The sequence below is a fragment of the Coregonus lavaretus genome (genome assembly GCF_964263955.1).
Source record: "Coregonus lavaretus genome assembly, chromosome: 1".
NCBI classification, from domain to species: domain Eukaryota; kingdom Metazoa; phylum Chordata; class Actinopteri; order Salmoniformes; family Salmonidae; genus Coregonus; species Coregonus lavaretus.
The window spans coordinates 28,628,381-28,652,972 of NC_139988.1; the positions used below are offsets into that span (position 1 = coordinate 28,628,381).

Below are 24,592 nucleotides of genomic sequence, written 5' to 3' on the forward strand. Positions count from 1 at the left end.
GCCTCCCAAATTAAATGTTTAAACGCCCTGTGCCGTCACAAATGTGATGTTCCTGTGTTTTACATATATTTCCACACTATGAGGTTGGAATAATGTGAAAATTATGATAATGTCCTTTTAGTGTAAGAGCTGTTTGAAAAGACCACCTGAGATTTCAGCGTGTAATGGTGGGATAGAGTTTTGCCCTGCCTGGTGCAATCATCAGGAGGTAAATTAGTTAATAGACCAATAAGAAAGACCGTTCCAAACCTCTCTACCAATAACAGCTAGTTTTCAGTTTCCCCCTCCCCACTCAGACCACTCCCAGACAGTCATAGAAAATCTCTTGCTTGAGAGATTGCTCTTTGCTAAGAAGCTATTTATTTTTGACCATTTTGATTGAAAACAATCACAGTAAGTTACTTCATTGTTACAAAGAAATTATTTGATATTGAGATAAAAGTCCAATGCAGCTGTTTTTAACTACTACTGAGGTTTACATCTTGTAAAACAACAGGGGTGATTTGTTAATTAGAATTTCATGCTATTTTATTATTTAAAAGTGGAACATGAATTGTATCATTCAAGCCACGAGTGTGTCCCGAAGTTGATGGGTTAATTGATCCCCTCGCCACTCTCTGGAAGTCACCCTCTGAGTTTCGTCAGCAACAGAGCGCCATCCAAGACAGTTGGTAGGGGCAAGGGGGTGGTTTGGGATTCACCAAGAAAGAGTGTGAGCGAGCGAGAGTGCGTGTACCATAAGCTGTAGGACTTTGCAGTTGAAGAGATCGTTGACGGCCTCCTCACAGTCTTCATCCAGCTTCAGCACCTGTTCCATGGCTTTCTCCGCCTCACTGTACCTCTACACACACACACACGCGCGCACACGCACACACACGCACACGCAGACACACACGTTTAGAGGTCAAGACACAAAAGGCCGGCATAAACATATATTATAGAATTGATGAATAAGCACTAAATGCAGAATATGCGTCCTATAGAATAGATTACAATACATGACAATAGAATAGGACAGGAGAGTTAAGTAGTCTGTGGCCCACCTTCATGCCAATGAGTGCGCTACCCTTGCGGAAGTGTCCTTTAGGCCAGTCAGTTGCCAGCTGGATGGACCTCTCAGCATCAGACAGGGCCTGGGGGTACTGCTCCAAACAGCTATAACAGTACGACCGGTTCCCAAAGAACCTGGAGATATAGACAAACAGACATATGCATACAAATACACAGGTGGACAGAGGATAAATTGTTGTTAATTATCAATGTCATGTACACTGCTGCCAATGTATTGATATCGGCTATACAATAAGTGTATTGGCGTTAGAGGTAGGGTTGCAAAGGGAGGGTACATTTCTTGAAACTTTCAAAAGTTTACCAGTGAACTACCAGAATTTGGGTAACTTTACATTTTTGGGGGGGATTTTATTAGTTGACATCTAGTGGCCTTTGTGGGTACTTCAGATTATCACAGGTGTGTAATTATCTCTGGCCATCTGTGTGGCCTTATCACGTAAAATAAACAAAATAATCAAATAAAATGATTTTAAAATTTAAAATAGAATGACCAAGCTGTAAAACATTATCCTAAACATAAACCATCAACTTAGTGAACTTTGTCTTTGTTGTTAATGTTTTGGTGCATAAACTGGTGGCAGTTGTGAAAAAAGTCAATAGTTGGAAGAGTTGCAGAGTTAATTGAAAATGCCACTGACTAGATGCTTTTTCAATTAATTAGGCTATTATCTCTTGAACCATATGGTCTATCCACTAAACTCATAATATGGACACAGATATTATATATATATTTTTTCTAAAAAGTTTTTCAAGTATAAATTACCAAAGTTAACATAGATTGCCATAAACTTGTTAATTACCAAAATTACAGGAGATTCCGGTAAATTACCGGTAGGTTTGCAACCCTAGTCGAAGGACATGCGGTAGTGAGTAGTGCTGAGCAACTAGTGCTTTTTGAGGTCGTTTCGGTTACATTATAAAAAATATTCACGATTTTCAATTTCCATTTCAATTATTATTTTTAAATACACTATGCATTGTGGGTTGAATGCTGTAACACAGAATAAAACGATTAATAAAAGTCCCATGATGGTAGTGACTGCCCATGACTGCTTATCGCTTATTAACCATCAGTTATTCACATTAATACAATATTTCAGTTGTGTATCACATTTTATATTTTTGACTACTATTATTTCATTAAAAGTCATCATCTCATCTCTATAGAGCTGCTTCCTATGCTGTCTGACAAAATTACTATTTTAGTAGTTCTTCAAAGTAAATTAGGCATACTTTTATGACCGCAGAAATCCCAATAGCCCGCGAAGCAACTGCTCTCTATGCATCTCCTCTTGATCACACATTCTTCTGTTTCTTACATAGCAGGCGTAAAAGAAACGGACAAGTAGCCGCGCAATGGATTATGGTCATTGTAGTTAATTATCATGTTTTCTGCGCTTAACTATGTAGAACATTGGCCTGTTGGAAACTACAACTCCATACTATGTCGCACAGTTCGGGCATGATCGGATTTATCTCTAGAGAAACCGCAGTGCAATGTGCACATTGAGCTCACAGAAAAAGAAAATGTCAATTTGTTGTTTCAAAAACAAAAAAATAACCGACATTTCGATTAATTGCTCAGCACTATTAGTTAGTGATATAATGTAGCTATACAACATGTAATGGTGTGATATTACCTGTAATCCTTTGGGTCGTATCTGATGGCTTCTGTAAACATACTGACTGCCTGAGAATACTGGCCCTCCTGGACCAGCTTGATCCCCTTTTCTACAGGACACACACAGTCAGAGGCTCAAGTACACAAACAAAATCTGAGCATGTTTGTACAGCAAGGTGTGTGTGTGTGCACGAGAGTGTGTACAGAGGAGTGTGTGTGCGCGCGTGTGTAATTGATCACTGCCTAACGGTTCCGCACACTCCATTTTCAACATGTAACCTGGATGGACATAAACACTCACCTGTCAACAAGGCGCTTCTCTTGGTCACAGCATCTTTTTCATTAACCTAGAGTGAAACCAGAGAAACAATTTATATCGATCAAATTGTTGGTCACTTCCGACCCAGCAACTCGAGTGACCATGCTCTAGACTGCGCACTAGACTGCGCACTGAGGTCAAACACACAAACATTCCAAGAACTGTTTATCATGCCTTGCAGGTCCAGAATTCGCATTAGGGAGCACATTGAACCTGCACAACCTACAGCTAGCCATCAACACTAGTGGAGACCGAGCCTAAACACTTTTTGCCTTTTGCTTATTTATGAAAAGATAGATTAATAATATTCTTATACATTACACGCTGTAACTACGTTTCTAGGACATACCAGTCATTTACAAATTAAACATTGGCGGAAGTGACATTTTTCAATTCACCCCGTAGGCAGGGTTAAATTCAACAGGCTGCAGGGCAGTGTTAATTTTGTCAATAATAAGTATGACGAAAAATATTAGTCAACTACCTATTTTTCCTGACGAAAAATGAATGACGCTAACAAGACGCCCTGAAAAAAAACACAGAAATTACTTTTTATTTTAGTTGACGTAACGAGACTTCCACGTGAGACTAATGGACATTCAATTTGACATGAAGCTTCTTTTGATCATAAGCATGCATGCCTTTGCAGACTAATGCAATCCTCTCATTGGCCGATAACGTATTTCAGTTGCTCGGGCTGATTGAGCAAACCCGGCTCTCCCACACGTACAGCTCCAGGGCGGGCACTTCAATCACTCGTCTCTTTTGAACTGATGTGCAACAATGACACTTAAATTGTAATTTACCACAATTAGAAACAAATGTATTTGATAATCTTTTCTTTCATATATACTGAGGGAAAAAATTATTTTATTTTATTTTGTATGTTTGCCCACTGACAAAGAAATGATCACTCTATAATTTTAATGGTAGGTATATTTGAACAGTGAGAGACAGAATAACAACAAAAATCCAGAAAAACGCATGTAAAAAATGTTATAAATTGATTTGCATTTTAATGAAGGGAAATAAGTATTTGACCCCCTCTCAATCAGAAAGATTTCTGGCTCCCAGGTGTCTTTTATACAGGTAACGAGCTGAGATTAGGAGCACACTCTTAAAGGGAGTGCTCCTAATCTCAGTTTGTTACCTGTATAAAAGACACCTGTCCACAGAAGCAATCAATCAGATTCCAAACTCTCCACCATGGCCAAGACCAAAGAGCTCTCCAAGGATGTCAGGGACAAGATTGTAGACCTACACAAGGCTGGAATGGGCTACAAGACCATCGCCAAGCAGGTTGGTGAGAAGGTGACAACAGTTGGTGCGATTATTTGCAAATTGAAGAAACACAAAAGGACTGTCAATCTCCCTCGGCCTGGGGCTCCATGCAAGATCTCACCTCGTGGAGTTGCAATAATCATGAGAACGGTGAGGAATCAGCCCAGAACTACACGGGAGGATCTTGTCAATGATCTCAAGGCAGCTGGGACCATAGTACCAAGAAAACAATTGGTAACACACTACGCCGTGAAAGACTGAAATCCTGCAGCGCCCGCAAGGTCCCCCCTGCTCAAGAAAGCACATACACAGGGCCGTCTGAAGTTTGCCAATAAACATCTGAATGATTCAGAGGATAACTGGGTGAAAGTGTTGTGGTCAGATGAGCCCACAATGGAGCTCTTTGGCATCAACTCAACTCGCCGTGTTTGGAGGAGGAGGAATGCTGCCTATGACCCCAAGAACACCATCCCCACCGTCAAACATGGAGGTGGAAACATTATGCTTTGGGGGTGTTTTTCTGCTGAGGGGACAGGACAACTTCACAGCATCAAAGGGACGATGGACGGGGCCATGTACCGTCAAATCTTGGGTGAGAACCTCCTTCCCTCAGCCAGGGCATTGAAAATGGGTTGTGGATGGGTATTCCAGCATGACAATGACCTAAAACACACGGCCAAGGCAACAAAGGAGTGGCTCAAGAAGAAGCGCATTAAGGTCCTCGAGTGGCCTAGCCAGTCTCCTGACCTTAATCCCATAGAAAATCTGTGGAGGGAGCTGAAGGTTCGAGTTGCCAAACGTCAGCCTCGAAACCTTAATGACTTGGAGAAGATCTGCAAAGAGGAGTGGAACAAAATCCCTCCTGAGATGTGTGCAAACCTGGTGGCCAACTACAAGAAACAACTGACCTCTGTGCTTGCCAACAAGGGTTTTGCCACCAAGTACTAAGTCATGTTTTGCAGAGTGGTCAAATACTTATTTCCCTCATTAAAATGCAAATCAATTTATAACATTTTTGACATGCGTTTTTCTGGATTTTTTGGTTGTTATTCTGTCTCTCACTGTTCAAATAAACCTACCATTAAAATTATAGACTGATCATGTCTTTGTCAGTGGGCAAACGTACAAAATCAGCAGTGGATCAAATACTTTTTTCCCTCACTGTAGGCCATTTTTGCTCTGATCACATCATAAGCTCAATTTTTCCATGTGTACATTTATTCATCTTTGTTGCCGCTCACGTGGTCCAAATGAGAGTTGCGGTTGCTTTTTTTCATTGGAAAAGCTAATGCTATTTTCTGAATATTAGGAGTACAGTAATACTTCTGGCATTGTTGGAAATCTCAGATTCTCCACTTTAAGGAATTCACTCTCATTTACCCCATTCCAATGGTTATGATGGGAATAAAATCAGAGCTGTAAATTGTTTAACCTGTAGCCAAGGCTTATAGCCATATTGTTAATTATGGCTGGCATTGGTTACAATCTGCCACAATAGCAATGTTGCCAGCTAAGGTACACGAGGGGATAGTAGGCCGAGTTGGACAAGGTTATCTGAATGTCCACGATAGAAGCTAGTGGTAAATATGAATTATTTAACAAAAAAACTAGACAATTTTCCAGAGTTTAAGTCGACTGATAACTCCAACTAATGACTAAAATGTGAAATGATTAAAATGTGACAGACTAAAAAAGGTATTTTAGAATTACAACTAAGACTAAAACTAAATCTAAAATAGCTGCTGCAGGGTTAGATGTAAAAGCATAAAAATACACAGAGAATATTCTTATTTATTTATAATATGTTCCTTTTTTTCCCCTTTTTATTTTATTCACTCCAAAAACAAACATAAATACGAACAACAACTTACAGACACACACACAAACAATGACTACATCTCATCTGCCCAGACCCGCTTGCTCACACCCCCATCCCTAGTGCCTGTATTTTTTTTGCCACTTGGCCTTAAATTGTAATCATTTATTTTTCCTCGGTCACCCATGCCATTTCAATATTTCAATAATAAATAATTTGATTTTTCCATTGTCTCAATGATGGCGGATTGATTGACTTCACGTTTTTAGTATACGTTTTTTCAAGATGAGTGATAAGAGAATCGTCCAGGCAATTGGTTCTCTCACTACACCCCCATATGCCATGTCTTGAACTATGCAGACAGACGGATTAAAAGTTTACATTGTAATATTTCTGACAGCCAACTTTATAGCTCCACCCACAACTTCCAGACTTTATAGCATTCCCAGAAAGCATGGATTATGGAGTCATTGTTAGTTTTACACTTGAGACATGACTCTGCCGTTGTGCTGTAGAATTTGTGAATTTTGTCTCTTGTAAAATAAATTCTATACATTAGTTTATACTGGATTAAGCGTACATTTTAATTAACTGTAATTTCATTAGTTATGCTCCAACTTTCCCTCAATCTTGTGCCAACATCAGTTCTTAAGTCTTGGTTCTAATAGTTAATACTTTTTCCCTAAGAGATTGTCAGTTGGATCTGCTCTCTGCAAGATTTCGTACATCTTCCCCATCATATGAACATAATTTTCTGACATCATGTTTAAGATTCCCTCAAGGTTGCTCTGATGGCCAAAAGATTTCAAATCGAAATTTCATGATATGTAACTTTTAAGTTGCATGTATTTGAAACTATTAGTCAGTCCAAAATGTATTTTTAATTCTGTCATGGAAATAAATGTATTTCCTGTTACAAAGTAATTTACAGTTTCTTCTCTTGCTAGAGCAAAAGTACGTACCTGCTGTGCACTGACCTGGTACCGACGAAACTGCCGTTTCTACTTGTAGAATCGCAATGCTCGGCAGTGGCCGACAACTTTACTTTGAGCCAATCAGAGAGCATGAACCTCCACGTTAGGGAGCCGACAGAATTGACAAGGAGGAAAAGAGGGCACTTTTCTGGTCTAATCCACTCTTTTCATCAGAATTGTTCTAACTAAAACAAAGCTGCAAACAATTAAGTGGCCACTGTAGCTAGTAAAAATTAAATCACAATGGTTTCCATAAAGCAGCTGGCTGAAGCTGGTTGCCGAGAGTCAAAGAAGTGTCTTTACCTAGCTAGCTAGCGAATTATGCTAACAATTTAGCTAACTTTAGCCAGCTAGCTAAAAATGTATCTATGGGCTGTATGCAATTATGGAGAGTGAATTAAATTGTTTCTTTGTCATCTTGCTAACTAGTTATCTAGCTGTGGCCATCTGGCTAGTGTCAATAAGGGCTTTCTACAACAATAGCAACATTAGCACAGCTAGCTAGCTAACAGACTAGACCAGGGGTATTCAACTCTTACCCTATGAGGTCCGGAGCCTGCTGGTTTTCTGTTCTAGCTGATAATGAATTGTGTCCCAGGTCTAAAATCAGTCCCTGATTAGAAGGTAACAATGAAAAACCGCATTGGAACTGGCTTCGAGGTCCAGAGTTGAGTTTGAGGGGACTAGACCATAAAGCAACATTCTGACATGCATTGCAAAACACTACTGCCACCTTCTGGTTTGGAGTATTTTAACAAGCCTGAGTGGCTGACGACTTCAAGGTCTTTGCTGTGTGAACAAACGTTTGACAATCCTACCAGTGTATGTGAGCGATAACAGTCTTCAGTGGTAAAAATGAGTGGTAATTGAAAAATGTAATGATTTGAAAATTGATATTTGAATGAAAACACACTTAATTGACCAAACATATTTTCATTTGATCTTTTAGGCATGTCCTATTGACAAAAGTATCCAAAATAGTAGCCAAAATGTTGTGTACAGAAGTATGAATTTGACTTTTTTTTCAATTTTTCTAAGGTATTATCTTAGTTGTACTCGTAAACTTGATGTAAAGAAGTGAAATTCAATATAATTATGTGAATGTGTCTAAATACCATATAAAATAACAGACTTTAGGTAAGGGGTACATTTGACCCCCAATTACTAATTTGAGTCTAATGAGAAAGTACAATAATCATTATTTTCAATTATACCAATCAAAAAGCTCTTCTTACTGATAGAAATGATATGATTAGATACATGGGGAACGTTCCACAGGTCAATAATTAAAAAAGGGAGGCGGCACGAATATTCACTTTAGGCCTAAAAAAAAGAGACACTTTTGTCAATAAAAAAAAATTATAGTAATTTGACGGGTACGCATAAAACTTCAGGTATGTGGACACACTAACCAAGCATTAGCACATTGAATAACAACTTTTCTAAATGGTTTCTAATTGAGTTTAGCCATTTCAACTGACCCCGTATTAGCCCCAGTCTCCCCTACTACAGCAGACAGTTAGCTATCACCAACACTCCTACTACTGACAGCAACCTATCGCCAACACTCCTATCACAGTAAATAGCTACTGTACCTAGCTATCCACTAACCCAACACTTCTACCAGAGAACACAGCTATCACCAACACTCCTACTAGAGAGCAAGCCATAATCAAAACTGCTACCACAGCTATCAAACAGCAAACTTTCACCAACTAGCTAGCTACCTAGCTATCCTTAGCGCCAACGGCATTCCTATAACATTTACATTTTAGTCATTTAGCAGACGCTCTTATCCAGAGCGACTTACAGTTAGTGAATACATATATATTTTTTATACTGGCCGCCCGTGGGAATCGAACCCACACAGTGACTTCTAGCAAGCAAGTTATTCTAAGCATCAGAAAAGGATATTCACATAGGTAAGATAAACAAAACCTTGCAGAGAGCCTATCAAACTGACAATCTCTTGGAAAAATATATAAACTATTGTTACCAGGACTTAAAAAGAAGCGATATTGGCACAAGATGAAGGGAATGTTTGAACATAATTAACAAAATTACAATTAACAAAAATGTTCACTTAATCCAGTATAAAGTAATGTATATAACTATTATTATACAAGGGAAGCCCTGATCTAAGTCAGTCAATGTTAAAATTTGTAAAATAAATGTTTAAGGAATTCAGTCCATACTAGAATGCATAAGGTGCAATTTCGAAAATGGGGTAGTGCATCATCAGTTTTCCTCATCATCTCATGTCAGTCATTGCATACCTTTTTATAACTTGTCAGAAATGTCCAGATCAATTAGCTCAAGTCAGCTAATTGGTTTTCAGCTAGGTTTTTTTTGCCCATAGATTTTGTTGTAATGTTTGAGTCACTGAAATATCACATGAATACACAGACATGGCAAAATGTATAGAATTGCAAGAAAATCTGCTTTAAAACTAAACTAAATTCTCTGCACCCCATGACAAAATGTGTAGTATTTCAGGAAATAAGCTTTAAATCTGCAACAATTTCTCACCACCAACAAGAGGGGTGTAAACAGTTTGTCATGAACAGTGCTTGGGCCCATAGAAATAGACGTTGGGGGCGCGGGATGTTCCCCAATGCTGGAAGGGGAGCCCAGAGTTAAAACGTTTGGGAACCCCTGATCTAAGTGATTGATAGTTGGTATTCAGCAGTCATAAAAGTATGTCTTATTTACTTTGAAGAACTACAAAAATAGTGATTTTGTCAGACAGCATATGCAGCAGCCTAGAGATGAGATGATGACTTGGAGTGAAATAATAAAGTCATCGAATAAAATAAATGGAATATACACAACTGACATTTTTTATTAAAGCAATGTGAATAGATTATTGTTAAGTGATAAGCAATAATGGGCAGTCACTACCATCATGGGACTTATAGTCATTGTTTTATTCTATGCTGTTATAGCATTCAACCAAAATAATCTAAACCAAAATTGAAAACCATGATTATTTTTTAAATAATTGAACCAAGACCAAACAGACCTCAAAAAGCACAAAATCGCTCAGCACTACTAAATTATCTTAAGACATTAACAGTGATTCGTAGTTTCCTTCAACTTTCTGAAGAGGCAATGCGGGAATGCCCCTGCCTGTGTGAACAGTGTTGGCAATATTTTTATTTAGTGAGTTTTCAGACCCCTCCAGTGACTTTTGTTGGTAAAAGAGGCTAGCGACAAATTCTTGTGGGAGTTTTGCCACAGAGAGTTTCTATGGTTTATATAGCATATAGCAACTTTACCCACTCAATTCTACCACAAAAGAGACTGGGAGAAGCCGTCTGTGCAACAGAAGTCATAGCAACGGTGCACACACAAGCAGAGAAGGACAGGGGCAGGGGGTGTGCGGCGGTGAAAACTCTACATCAGGGACCGCAGCTGTTTCGCACCAAGGCAAATCGGTGCTGTGACGCCATCGCAGCATCACGTCTTCTAGCAACTAATCAAGGAGCCACTAGCGATTCTCACTGAAAAATTACTACAGCGAACATAGCAGATGCAAGGAACACAAAACACTGAACACAATCTTGAGAAATTTGTGTCACCTGTACACAGAGCAGGAAATTAATCAGCTGGGTTGTCTGGTCTTAATAGTTGGTAACACTGTCTGTGTGCATTTGTATACCACTTTGAGTAGCTGTTAGCGATGATGCTAATGATAACCATCAATTAAAGAGTCTCCTGATGTGGTTTAAGCATCGGTGTGATTCAGAGGGAAAACCTACAAAAACAGAAAAATCTGAAACCTCAAAAAAAGTTTTACAAAAATGATTTTATAGTGCCCTATAGCCACCAACACTTCTACCACAGAAACAAGCTAGCTAGCCAGCCATCCTTAGCCAACAACACTCCTACCATAGCAACTTCAAAGTAGCTAGCTAGCTATCCTTGGCCCCAACACCTCTTACAGACTGACAGCTATTGACAAAACATCCACCACAGCAACTATCTAGCTAGCTAGCTATATCCTGGCTATCACCACTCTTACAATAGCAAGTAGTCAGCAATGTAGATATCCCAAAACTCAGGGACCACTTACCTCTCTGGTCCTGCCCTCGTTCTCCTTATTCTCTTTGGACTTGCGGCCAGGTTTGGTCCAGCCTTTTGGCCTGATGTAGCTAGCAGCGTTAGCAAAGAACGCACTGCTCACATCCCACTCCGGTTCCTACAGGAGAGAGGGACTGGTTTACTAAGGTGCCCATCAGCTTGTATATGAAGACTCCTTCTCAAGTACACACAGCTCCCCTAAAAACTAGCCAGGGGAAGACTGCTCATAATAATGGCTGGAAAGGAGTCAATGGAATGGTATCAAACATGTATTTGATGTGTTCGATACCATTGTATTTATTCCGTTCCAGCCATTACTATGAGCCCGTCCTCCCCAATTAAGGTGCCACAGCACAAACAGATCTTGGACCAGGCTTCTACGCCATTGCTTTACCAAGATGAATGAGTCAGTCTGTCCCTACCTCTTCAGAGGTTTGTGCAGCGGTCTTCTGGGGTCCTTTATTTCCTGAGGGGGCTGGCGATGGGACGGGGGGCTGCTTGGAGCGAGGGATGGCTGCTTTATCCTCTTCTTCCTCTACCTCCTCTTCAGACTCACTCTCATCTTTCTCCTCTTCCTCCTCAGATTCACCATCATCATCTTCCACATCCTGGAAAACACAGTAGAGACAGCATATCATAAACTACCTGAAATGCAAACGGTCCATTCCTTTTTACACACATTTGTTTTCAAATTACTGTAAATGAGGCTGTTAAGCATCGCATGATTCAGATTAATTCAGAATACATATAATACTGGTTTGTAGTTTACCTGGTCAGTGCTCTCCGGCTTCTTCACCTGCTCAAGCTTCTTGCGCTCCCGTCGACGCTGAGTGGAACATAGAAACAGCATCATGCATCAGGATACACAGATTGGGTGCTGACTATGTGGTTCACTATGGACTGAGCAGGTCCATCATAGTTTTTAACCAAATACTACGGCTCAGGAAGAGTTGGTGTGTGTAGGTTTATGAGTATGCGTGAGCATGTGTGTATGTGCGTGCGTGCGTGCGTGTATGTACAGTCTGTATAAATTAATGTTAGTGTGTTGCCTACCTTCCTCTTGGCTCTGCGTCGTGCCGCTCTGTGTTTGGCCTTCTCCTCCTCGGACAGACCGTCCTCTCCACTGATGTCCTGTTCCTAACACACAAATTCATTAATAAGTGCCTCGACGATGTTGTCCCCACAGTGACCGTACGTACATTTCCCAACCAGAAGCCATGGATTGAAGGCAACATCCGGACTCTTATAAGAAATCCCGCTATGCCCTCTGACGAACCATCAAACAGGCAAAGCGTCAATACAGGACCAAGATCGAATCCTACTACGCCAGCTCTGACGCTCGTCAGATGTGGCAGGGCTTGCAAACTATCACGGATTACAAAGGGAAACCCAGCTGCAAGCTACCAGACGAGCTAAATACCATCTGTGTTTGCTTCGAGGCTAGCAACACTGAACCATGCATTAGAGCACCAGCTCTTCCAATCTCCGTAGCCGATGTGAGTAAGACCTTTAAACAGGTTAACATTCACAAGGCCGCAGGGGCAGATGGATAACCAGGCTCAATACTCCAAGCATGCGCTGACCAGCTGGCAAGTGTCTTCACTGACATTCAACATCTACCTGACCCAGTCTGTAATACCTACATGCTTCAATCAGACCACCATAGTCACTGTGCCCAAGAATGCCAAGGTAACCTGTCTAAATGAATATCAACCTGTAGCACTCACATCTGTAGCCATGAAATGCTTTGAAAGGCTGGTGGTGGCTCACATCAAAACCATCATCCCAGACACCCTGGACCCACTCCAACTCGCATACCGCCACAACAGATCCACAAATGACGCACTCTATTGTACTCCACACAACCCTTTTCCATCTGGACAAAAGGAACACCTACGTGAGAATGCTGTTTATTGACTACAGCTCAGTGTTCTACACCATAGTGCGTGGCCACGCAGTCGTGGGTGAACAGGGAGTACAGGAGAGGACTAAGCACCCACCCCCATCGGGCCCCATGTTGAGGATTAGCGAAGAGGTGGTGATGTTGCCTACAATGACCACCTGGGGGCGGCGCGTCAGGAAGTCTAGGATCCAGTTACAGAGGGAGGTGTTCAATCCCAGGGTCCTTAGCTTAGTGTTGAGCTTGAAGGGGACAAATGGTGTTGAAAGCGGAGCTATAGGAAATAAACACCATTCTCACATAGGTATTGCTCTTATCTGGGTGGGTGAGGGCAGTGTGGAGCGCAATGCTCGTCGAACATCTCATTCCAAAATCATGGGCATTAATATGGAGTTGGTCCCCCCTTTGCTGCTATAACAGCCTCCACTCTTCTGGGAAGACTTTCCACTAGATGTTGGAACATTGCTGCGGAGACTTGCTTCCATTCAGCCAATAAGGGCATTAGTGAGGTCGGGCACTGATGTTGGGCGATTAGGCCTGGCTCGCAGCCTGCGTTCCAATTCATCCTAAGGGCTCTGTGCATTCCAGTCAAGTTCTTCCACACCAATCGACAAATCATTTCTATATGGGCCTCGCTTTGTGCACGGGGCATTGTCATGCAGGAACAGGAAAGGGCCTTCCCAAACTGTCGCCAGAAAGTTGGAAGCACAGAATCGTCTAGAATGTCATTGTACACTGTAGCATTAAGATTGCCCTTCACTGGAACTAAGGGGCCTAGCCTGAACCATGAAAAACAGACCCAGACCATAATTCCTCCTCCACCAAACTTTACAGTTGGCGCGATGCATTGGGGCAGGTACACTGCTCCGGGGTCCAATGCCAGCAAGCTTTACGTCACTCCAGACGACGCTTTGCATTGCGCATGGTGATCTTAGGCTTCTGTGTGGCTGCTCGGCCATGGAAACCCCTTTCACGAAGCTCCCAACGAACAGTTCTTGTGCTGACGTTGCTTCCAGAGGCAGTTTGGAACTCGGTAGGGAGTGTTGCAACCGAGGACAGACGATTTTTACACGCTTCAGCACTTGGCAGTCACGTTCTGTGACCTTGTGTGGCATACCACTTCGCAGCGGAGCCATTGTTGCTCCTAGACGTTTCCACTTCACAATAACAGCAATTAGTTGTCCCGGGCCAGCTCTGGCAGGGCAAAAATTTGACGAACTGACTTGTTGGAAAGGTGGCATCCTATGACGGTGCCACGTTGAAAGTCACTGAGCTCTTCAGTAAGCCCATTCTACTGCTAATGTTTGTCTATGGAGATTGCATGGCCTTGTGCTCGATTTTATACACCTGTCAGCAATGGGTGTGGCTGAAATAGCCGAATCCACTTATTTGAAGGGGGGTCCACATACTTTTGGCCATGTAGTGTATATACACACACACTTAAACTTCAAGACCACAATGATCTGAACACTGTCAAACAGAGTACATTGTCCTTCAGTGTAACATATCTTTACCTAGGACAGTGTGACATCATCATTACCTTACCTGTGTGACATCGTCAGTGGGATCAGCGGTAGCTGCTCCACATTCCATCTCCTCCTGGCGCTGAGCACTGGGGGTTTCTGGGTAAAAAGCACAACATACATCAGGGTTCGATCCTTACGCTACATGCTGAAAGAGAACCTAATCAATGTCTGGTGTAGAGAATGGGTTGAAACCAAGCTAAAGTCAACATCTGAACTGTGAAAGGTAAGTCAGATTTGGTTTGTACCCGGTCACGGCTTCGCTGCGGTCTGATTCAAAACAGTCAGTCACGCACAGAAGTCTAATGACCGAACAGTTCCTTTTGCAGAAGGAGAACAGTTTTTTTTGTTTACTATGAAAGCATGCCTTAAACCAACAGGAGTCAATCTTTTGTATTTTTACATTTCAAACAATTGAATTCTGATGGAGACCAATAGACCAAAACGTGGGCATTCAAAAGACGTGAAATGGCAGTCAAGAGGTGTACATGTGACTGCTCTAGAAATATGTCCTTGATAAGATAACCTTACACAGGGATCAACTTTGTATGGCTTGCAGTTAGCTTTTCAGTGATAGCCTGGCTGTGACACCATGCCCCACGTTGATCTCAGTGGACTATGAGCTGTGTGTGAAAACTAGAGAACAACCAATATGGATTCTTTAGGGCCGATGCCGATTTTTGGGGGTCAAGGAGGCTGATCGCCAATATTTTAGGCCGATATTCAATATCATTAAATTCGAAAATGTTGATGACAAAATTTCCCAGAGACAGCCATGTATGCATCAATTTTAAAATCAAACAAATTTGACTTTGTTTCTACCAACCTAACTACATAACATAATGGTAATCATTTTATTTGAACGGTAAATCTCTTGATAAACTGGGTAAATTAAGACGCCATACTCACAATATAGGTGAATGCATATTCAACAGGAGAGTGAGCATGCATTCCGTTATTGAGCTTATTTTGGCAAATGGTCCAATGTAACGTCATGATTTGTGATCACGGATGCTAATGGAACTAGTATTTTTTGTCATTTTCCATGATCTGAATTTTTTTTTTAAAGCTGTCAGGACATATCTCTAAACAACTCGGCTGCCAGGACAAAATTCGAAACGACTCAATTGGCTAGTTCAGCTATCTGTCAAGTGGGCGGGTTGTAACTTGATCCTACTGCTACGATTGGATAGAGTGAGGCTGTAACTCTGCTCCCTTTCACATACAGTGCATTCGGAAAGTATTCAGACCCCTTGACTTTTTTCACATTATGTTACAGCCTTATTCTAAAATGGATTCAAATACTTTTTTCCCCTCATCAATATACACACAATACCAAAACAAAAACAGGTTCTCAGAAATGTTTGCAAATGTATTTAAACAAAACAGAAATAGCTTATTTACATAAGTATTCAGACCCTTTGCTATGAGACTCAAAATTGAGCTCAGGTGCATCCTTTTTCCATTGATAATTCTTGAGATGTTTCTACAACTTGATTGGAGTCCACCTGTGGTAAATGAAATTGATTGGACATGATTTGGAAAAGCACACACCTTTCTATATAAGTTCCCAAAGTTGACAGTGCATGTCAGAGCAAAAACCAAGCCATGAGGTCGAAGGAATTGTCCATAGTGCTCCGAGACAGGATTGGGTCGAGGCACAGATCTGGGGAAGGCTACCAGAAAAGTTCTGCAGCATTGAAGGTCCCCAAGTACACAGTGGCCTCCATCACTCTTTTATTTTATTTTATTTCACCTTTATTTAACCAGGTAAGCCAGTTGAGAACAAGTTCTCATTTACAACTGCGACCTGGCCAAGATAAAGCAAAGCAGTGCGATAAAAACAACACAGAGTTACATATGGGGTAAAAAAACAAAGTAAAAATATACAACAGAAAATATATATACAGTGTGTGAAAATGTAGCAAGTTCTGGAGGTAAGGCAATAAATAGGCTATAGTGCAAAATAATTACAATTAGTATTAACACTGGAATGCTAGATGTGCAAGAGATTATGTGCAAATAGAGATACTGGGGTGCAAAAGAGCAAAATAAATAACAATATAGGGATGAGGTAGTTGGGTGGGCTAATTTCAGATGGGCTGTGTACAGGTGCAGTGATCGGTAAGGTGCTCTGACAACTGATGCTTAAAGTTATTGAGGGAGATAAGAGTCTCCAGCTTCAGAGATTTTTGCAATTCATTCCAGTCATTGGCAGCAGAGAACTGGAAGGAATGGCGGCCAAAGGAGGTGTTGGCTTTGGGGATGACCAGTGAGATATACCTGCTGGAGCGCAGACTACGGGTGGGTGCTGCTATGGTGACCAATGAGCTAAGATAAGGCAGGGAATTGCCTAGCAGTGATTTATAGATGGCCTGGAGCCAGTGGGTTTGACGACGAACATGTAGTGAGGACCAGCCAACAAGAGCGTACAGGTCACAGTGGTGGGTAGTGTATGGGGCTTTGGAGACAAAACGGATGGCACTGTGATAGACTACATCCAATTTGCTGAGTAGAGTGTTGGAGGCTATTTTGTAAATGACATCGCCGAAGTCAAGGATCGGTAGGATAGTAAGTTTTACGAGGGCATGTTTGGCAGCATGAGTGAAGGAGGCTGTGTTGCGAAATAGGAAGCTGATTCTAGATTTAACTTTGGATTGGAGATTCTTAATGTGAGTCTGAAAGGAGAGTTTACAGTCTAACCAGACACCTAGGTATTTGTAGTTGTCCACATACTCTAGGTCAGACCCGTCGAGAGTAGTGATTCTAGTCGGGTGGGCGGGTGCCAGCAGCGTTCGATTGAAGAGCATGCATTTAGTTTTACTAGTGTTTAAGAGCAGTTGGAGGCTACTGAAGGAGTGTTGTATGGCATTGAAGCTCATTTGGAGGTTTGTTAACACAGTGTCCAATGAAGGGCCAGATGTATACAAAATGGTGTCGTCTGCGTAGAGGTGGATCTGAGAGTCACCAGCAGCAAGAGCGACATCATTGATATACACGGAGAAAAGAGTCGGGCCCAAGAATTGAACCCTGTGTCACCCCCATAGACTGCCATAGGTCCAGACAACAGGCCCTCCGATTTGACACATTGAACTCTATCTGAGAAGTAGTTGGTGAACCAGGCGAGGCAGTCATTTGAGAAAGGCCAGGTCGATGAAGACGGCTGCACAGTACTGTCTATTATCGATCGCGGTTATAATATCGTTTAGGACCTTGAGCATGGCTGAAGTGCACCCATGACCAGCTCGGAAACCGGATTGCATAGCGGAGAAGGTACGGTGGGATTCGAAATGGTTGGTGATCTGTTTCTTAACTTGGCTTTCAAATACTTTTGAAAGGCAGGGCAGGATGGATATAGGTCTGTAACAATTTGGATCTAGAGTGTCACCCCCTTTGAAGAGGGGGATGACCGCGGCAGCTTTCCAATCTCTGGGGATCTCAGACGTTACGAGAGAGAGGTTGAACAGGCTAGTAATAGGGGTTGCGACAATTTCGGCGGCTAGTTTTAGAAAGAAAGGGTCCAGATTGTCTAGCCCAGCTGATTTGTAGGGGTCCAGATTTTACAGCTCTTTCAGAACATCAGCTGTCTGAATTTGTGAGAAGGAGAAGCGGGGGGGGGCATGGGCAAGTTGCAGCGGAGGGTGCAGAGTTGGTGGCCGGGGTAGTGGTAGCCAGGTGGAAAGCATGGCCAGCCGTAGCAAAATGCTTGTTTAAATTCTCGATTATTGTAGATTTATCGGTGGTGATAGTCTTTCCTAGCCTCAATGCAGTGGGCAGCTGGCAGGAAGTGCTCTTATTCTCCATGGACTTTACAGTGTCCCAAAACTTTTTGGAGTTAGTGCTACAGGATGCACATTTCTGTTTGAAAAAGTTAGCCTTTGCTTTCCTGACTGCTTGTGTATATTGGTTCCTAACTTCCCTGAAAAGTTGCATATCGCGGGGGCTATTTGATGCTAATGCAGTACGCCACAGGATGTTTTTGTGCTGGTCAAGGGCAGTCAAGTATGAGGAGAACCAGGGGCTATATCTGTTCTTAGTTCTGTATTTTTTGAATGGGGCATGTTTATTTAAGATTGAGAGGAAATTACTTTTAAAGAACAACCAGGCATCCTCTACTGACGGAATGAGATCTATATCCATCCTGGATACCAGGGCCAGGTCAATTAGGAAGGCCTGCTCGCTAAAGTGTTTTAGGGAGCGTTTGACAGTGATGAGGGGTGGTCGTTTGACCGCGGACCCGTTACGGACGCAGGCAATAAGGCAGTGATCGCTGAGATCCTGGTTGAAGACAGTGGAGGTGTATTTAGAGGGTAAGTTAGTCAGGATGATATCTATGAGGGTACCCATGTTTACGGATTTAGAGTTGTACCTGGTAGGTTCGTTGATAATTTGTGTGAGAATGAGGGCATCTAGTTTGGATTGTAGGATGGCCGGGGTGTTAAGCATATCCCAATTTAGGTCACCAAGCAGTACGAACTGAGGATAAATGGGGGGCAATCAATTCGCATATTGTGTCCAGAGCACAGCTGGTGGCTGAGGGGGGTCTGTAGCAAGCGGCAACAGTGAGAGACTTATTTCTGGAATGGTGGATTTGTAGAAGTAGAAGCTCAAACTGTTTGGGCACAGACCTGGATAGTATGATAGAGCTCTGCAGGCTAACTCCACCCCCTTTGGCAGTTCTATCTAGACGGAAAATGTTATAGTTGGGGATGGACATTTCAGAATTTTTGGTGGCCTTCCTAAGCCAGGATTCAGACACTGCTAGAACAGGGTTGGCGGAGTGTGCTAACGCAGTGAATAACTCAAACTTAGGAAGTAGACTTCTGATATTAACATGCAAGAAACCAAGGCTTTTGCGATTACAGAAGTCAACAAATGATAGCGCCTGGGGAGTAGGAGTGATACTGAGGGCTGCAGGGGTTAGCCTCTACATCACCAGAGGAGGACTAGAATAAGGATACGGCTAAAGGCTTTAAGAACTGGTCTTCTAGTGCATTGGGTACATACAGTGGGGAAAAATTGTATTTAGTCAGCCTCCAATTGTGCAAGTTCTCCCACTTAAAAAGATGAGAGGCCTGTAATTTTCATCATAGGTACACTTCAACTATGACAGACAAATTGAGAATTTTTTTTCCAGAAAATCACATTGTAGGATTTTTAATGAATTTATTTGCAAATTATGGTGGAAAATAAGTATTTGGTCACCTACAAACAAGCAAGATTTCTTGCTCTCACAGACCTGTAACTTCTTCTTTAAGAGGCTCCACTGTCCTCCACTCGTTACCTATTAATGGCACCTGTTTGAACTTGTTATCAGTATAAAAGACACCCCTCCACAACCTCAAACAAACAGTCACACTCCAAACTCCACTATGGCCAAGACCAAAGAGCTGTCAAAGGACACCAGAAACAAAATTGTAGACCTGCACCAGGCTGGGAAGACTGAATCTGCAATAGGTAAGCAGCTTGGTTTGAAGAAATCAACTGTGGGAGCAATTATTAGGAAATGGAAGACATACAAGACCACTGATAATCTCCCTCGATCTGGGGCTCCACGCAAGATCTCACCCCGTGGGGTCAAAATGATCACAAGAACAGTGAGCAAAAATCCCAGAACCACACGGGGGGACCTAGTGAATGACCTGCAGAGAGCTGGGACCAAAGTAACAAAGCCTACCATCAGTAACACACTACGCCGTCAGGGACTCAAATCCTGCAGTGCCAGACGTGTCCCCCTGCTTAAGCCAGTACATGTCCAGGCCCGTCTGAAGTTTGCTAGAGTGCATTTGGATGATCCAGAAGAGGATTGGGAGAATGTCATATGGTCAGATGAAACCAAAATATAACTTTTTGGTAAAAACTCAACTCATCGTGTTTGGAGGACAAAGAATGCTGAGTTGCATCCAAAGAACACCATACCTACTGTGGAGCATGGGGGTGGAAACATCATGCTTTGGGGCTGTTTTTCTGCAAAGGGACCAGGACGATCCGTGTAAAGGAAATAATTAATGGGGCCATGTATCGTGAGATTTTGAGTGAAAACCTCCTCCATCAGCAAGGGCATTGAAGATGAAACATGGCTGGGTCTTTCAGCATGACAATGACCCCAAACACACCGCCCGGGCAACGAAGGAGTGGTTTCGTAAATAGTATTTCAAGGTCCTGGAGTGGCCTAGCCAGTCTCCAGATCTCAACCCCATAGAAAATCTTTGGAGGGAGTTGAAAGTCCGTGTTGCCCAGCGACAGCCCCAAAACATCACTGCTCTAGAGGAGATCTGCATGGAGGAATGGGCCAAAATACCAGCAACAGTGTGTGAAAACCTTGTGAAGACTTACAGAAAACGTTTGACCTGTGTCATTGCCAACAAAGGGTATATAACAAAGTATTGAGAAACTTTTGTTATTGACCAAATACTTATTTTCCACCATAATTTGCAAATAAATTCATAAAAAATCCTACAATGTGATTTTCTGGAATTTTTTCTCTCATTTTGTCTGTCATAGTTGACGTGTACCTATGATGAAAATTACAGGCCTCTCTCATCTTTTTAAGTGGGAGAACTTGCACAATTGGTGGCTGACTAAATACTTTTTTTCCCCACTGTAGAATAAAGGGGGCAGATTTCCGGGTGTTGTAGAATAGATTCAGGGCATTATGTACAGACAAGGATATGGAAGGATATGAGTAAAGTGGAGGTAAACCTAAGCGTTGGGTAACAATGAAAGAGCTCTCATCACTGGAGGCACTGATTGAGTCGGTCTCCGCGTGTATGGGGGGGTGGGACAAAGGAGCTATCTAAGGCAGGTTTAGCTGGGCTGGGGGATCTACAGTGAAATAGTACAATTAGAAATAACCGAAACAGCAATAAGCAAACCATATTGACATGGGAGAGAGGGATAAAGCAATCACAGGTGTAATTTGAGAGAGCTAAGACAACAGCTGAGGCTAAACATAAACAGGATGCGGTACCGTAAAAAGGAACAGTCCAGCAGTCATTCAGCTGTATAGCTGAGTTATCATAAGGTCCGGTGAACAGCAATAGGATAGTTCGGAGGTAGTTCGGGGGCTGCTAAAGCACTAGCGAGCAAGAGGCCACGGCTAGCGCGTGCTAGCGGGCCGGGGCTAGCAGATGGAATCTTCGTGGTTGACGTCGTAACAGGAAGCCTGTTGTAACCACATCAGACGATTTCGTCGGCAGACCAGTCGTGTAGGATCGGCGGGACTCCGTGTCAACACTAGGTGGTCCCGTCCAGTTGACAGAGAGGTAGATAGCCGGGAGATGGGCCTAGCTCAGGATGATTAGCCAAACCACAATGTCCATTTTGTTGCAGCTAGCGATGAATCCGGAGTTAAAGGTCCAGTGATTCAGTGATTCCGGCAGAAAAACGTATATGTTCTGGGTCGATAACGCACTGTACAGACAGTGCAGACTGGCCGAATAATAGTCCAGGCTAGAGATGGCTGGTAGGTGGTGCAGGCCACGGATAATGGTGAAAAACCGCTAACGGTAGCTAATAGCAAGTAGCTAGTTAGCTGGCTACTCCCGTTCGGTAGACCGAGAGGTAGATAGCCGGGATATGGGCCTGGCTCTAGGCTAGCTCGAGGCTAACTGGTGCTTGCATCGGGGGCAGTGGTGATTAACTAAACAGCAACATCCATTTGGTTGCGGCTAGCTAGTTGCGATCCGGTGATTAATGTCCAGTGATTAAATTATTCCGGCAGAAAAATCCAATGTTCTGGGTGAAATACCGCTAACTGTGGCTAATAGCAAGTAGCTAGTTAGCTGGCTAGCTAGTTTCAACTGGAGATAAAAGGTAAGTCAATAATAGAATCTGTTCCACATTGAGTGAGGCGGGTTGCAGGAAAGTATATTTTGTAGAACGATGAAAAGTCTGATAGGGAAATATGTAAGAAAAATACAAAAAAACAGGGTATTTACAGGCTATTTACAGACACACGAAAAAAACAGGACTGCACTACTACGCCATCTTGAATATCCCTTTCTTAAATGGAAGAAGTTTGGAACCACCAAGACTCTTCCTAGAGCTGGCTGCCTGGCCAAACTGAGCAATCGGGGGAGAAGGGCCTTGGTCAGGGAGGAGCCCAAAAACCTGATAGTCACTGACAGAGCTTCAGAGTTCCTCTGTGGAGATTGGAGAACCTTCCAGAAGGACAACCATCTCTGCAGCACTCCACCAATCAGGCCTTTATGGTAGAGTGGCCAGACGGAAGCCACTCCTCAGTAAAAGGCACATGAGAAACAAGATTTTCTGTTCTGATGAAATCAAGATTGAACTCTTTGGCCTGAATGCCGAAGTGTCACATCTGGAGGAAACCTGGCACCATCCCTATGGTGCCCCATCCAACCTGACAGAGCTTGAGAGGATCTGCAGAGAAGAATGGGAGAAACCCCCCAAATACAGGTGTGCCAAGCTTGTAGCGTCATACCCAAGAAGACTCAAGACTGTAATTGTTGCCATAGGTGCTTCAACAAAGTACTGAGCAAAGGGTCAGATGACTTATGTAAATGTAATATATTTCCTGTTTTTGCTTTGTCGTTATTGTGTGTAGATGGATTAAATCGTAACAAAATATCACTTGCTGGCTGCAGTTTTCTGCTACTATGATAACTAGCTCAATGGCAATGACATTTGCTACCAAGCCATAAATGTGCATAATGTCTAACAAGGAGAGCGAGGGTAGGAAAAAAGATTAAACGACGATGCACTTTGTCTGAATGACTCAAGTTTGAGAAGTGAGAATGCGCACATGCTGGCGCTGATCTAAAGCTTTCTTGGTCCATAAACATGCAGGGAGATTCTTAGGTAGCTAAACCTATAGCCAACCTTTATATGGCATTTTAAAACACTTCCTTCTTTCCCTATTACGACAATCATCTAATCCGACTGTCAACAGTCAATTTACGGATACGGTTGCGGCTGGTCAGATGAGCACACCAGTAAATATCTTACGTTACACCAAAGAGGTTTAGAAACTCTGGTTACATGGCAAGTCAGATGGCTCGTTGCCAAAAATGGTGCATGTTCAAAATGATAACCAGCTAACGTTAGCTAGCTACATTGGCTATGAACTCCTATCTGATATCTTAGCACAATGTTTATCTAGCCAGCTAGCTAGCATAGTAGCTAATATAGCTAGCTAGCTAACGCCACAGATGAAAGGGTTAGTTATCGTAATCTTTGCTAACAGGTCACATAGCTATCTGCTTAGTTAGCTAGCTAGCTTGCTTATTGAATGCATGTCGGGCACGTCGACACAAGCCTTATTAGTGACTAACTAAACTGATATTTGCAACAGGATTTTGGTCACTGTGTCAATTCATACGTTTCTCAATACTGCACCTTTCTGTTGGAGAATGAGCTAGCTTGCTGCTGATGTTTCTCCCAGCTAAACATTCCTTGGCATTGTGCAGTGCTCATGGCTCAGGCGGTGAGTGACAGCTGGCATGGCAGCAGTTTTGCCATGTAGAGGGACTATCGGCAAAGCCGAGAAGGGCCGATAGCAGATAGAAAGGACTAGAAAAGGCCAATATCGGCACAATTTTTTTCACATTTTACTCACTCAGCAGACACTCTTATCCAGAGCGACTTACAGGAGCAATTAGGGTTAAGTGCCTTACTAAGGGCACATTGACAGATTTTTCACCTAGTCGGCTCGGGGATTAGAACCAGCGATCTTTCGGTTACTGGCACAACGCTCTTAACCACTAAGCTACCTGCCGCCTATATATGTATATATATATATATATATATTGGCTTGACCGATTATCGGTCGTTCTCTAGTGAAAACAGCATATCTGAGGAGCTCTCAGAGACAAGCCTCCACTCCCACTAATCAGTATAGCAGAGAGAAAAAAGGTTATATTCAGTAGGCAAATGTTGTGGAACATTTCAGATAGAAATGCCATGAATAGAGCTGACAAACTCTTATTCTAAACCATCTTAGCCTCCCCACTTGTACCATCAACCCCATGCAACTTATA

General features: G+C 42.4%; 1 protein-coding gene across 3 annotated transcripts in view; it reads right to left on the reverse strand.

Moving 5' to 3' along the window:
• LOC311108223 (uncharacterized protein) overlaps window positions 1–24,592 on the reverse strand; it is a 50,651-nt gene that overhangs the window by 23,594 nt on the left and 2,465 nt on the right. For 2 of the 3 annotated variants that reach the window (XR_014610489.1, XM_084150842.1), the window contains exons 2-10: window positions 14,611–14,687; window positions 12,219–12,302; window positions 11,935–11,991; window positions 11,588–11,773; window positions 11,158–11,283; window positions 2,994–3,039; window positions 2,712–2,802; window positions 1,044–1,185; window positions 737–841 (exon numbers count right to left, since the gene is read on the reverse strand). Coding sequence is in view for 2 of the 3 variants with exons in the window: in XM_084150842.1 (XP_084006968.1) it covers window positions 737–841; window positions 1,044–1,185; window positions 2,712–2,802; window positions 2,994–3,039; window positions 11,158–11,283; window positions 11,588–11,773; window positions 11,935–11,991; window positions 12,219–12,302; window positions 14,611–14,687 (914 nt within the window). In the remaining variant the exon portion in view is untranslated. The remainder of the gene's footprint in view (window positions 1–736; window positions 842–1,043; window positions 1,186–2,711; window positions 2,803–2,993; window positions 3,040–11,157; window positions 11,284–11,587; window positions 11,774–11,934; window positions 11,992–12,218; window positions 12,303–14,610; window positions 14,688–24,592) is intronic. The other variant, XM_084150843.1, reaches the window with a different exon arrangement.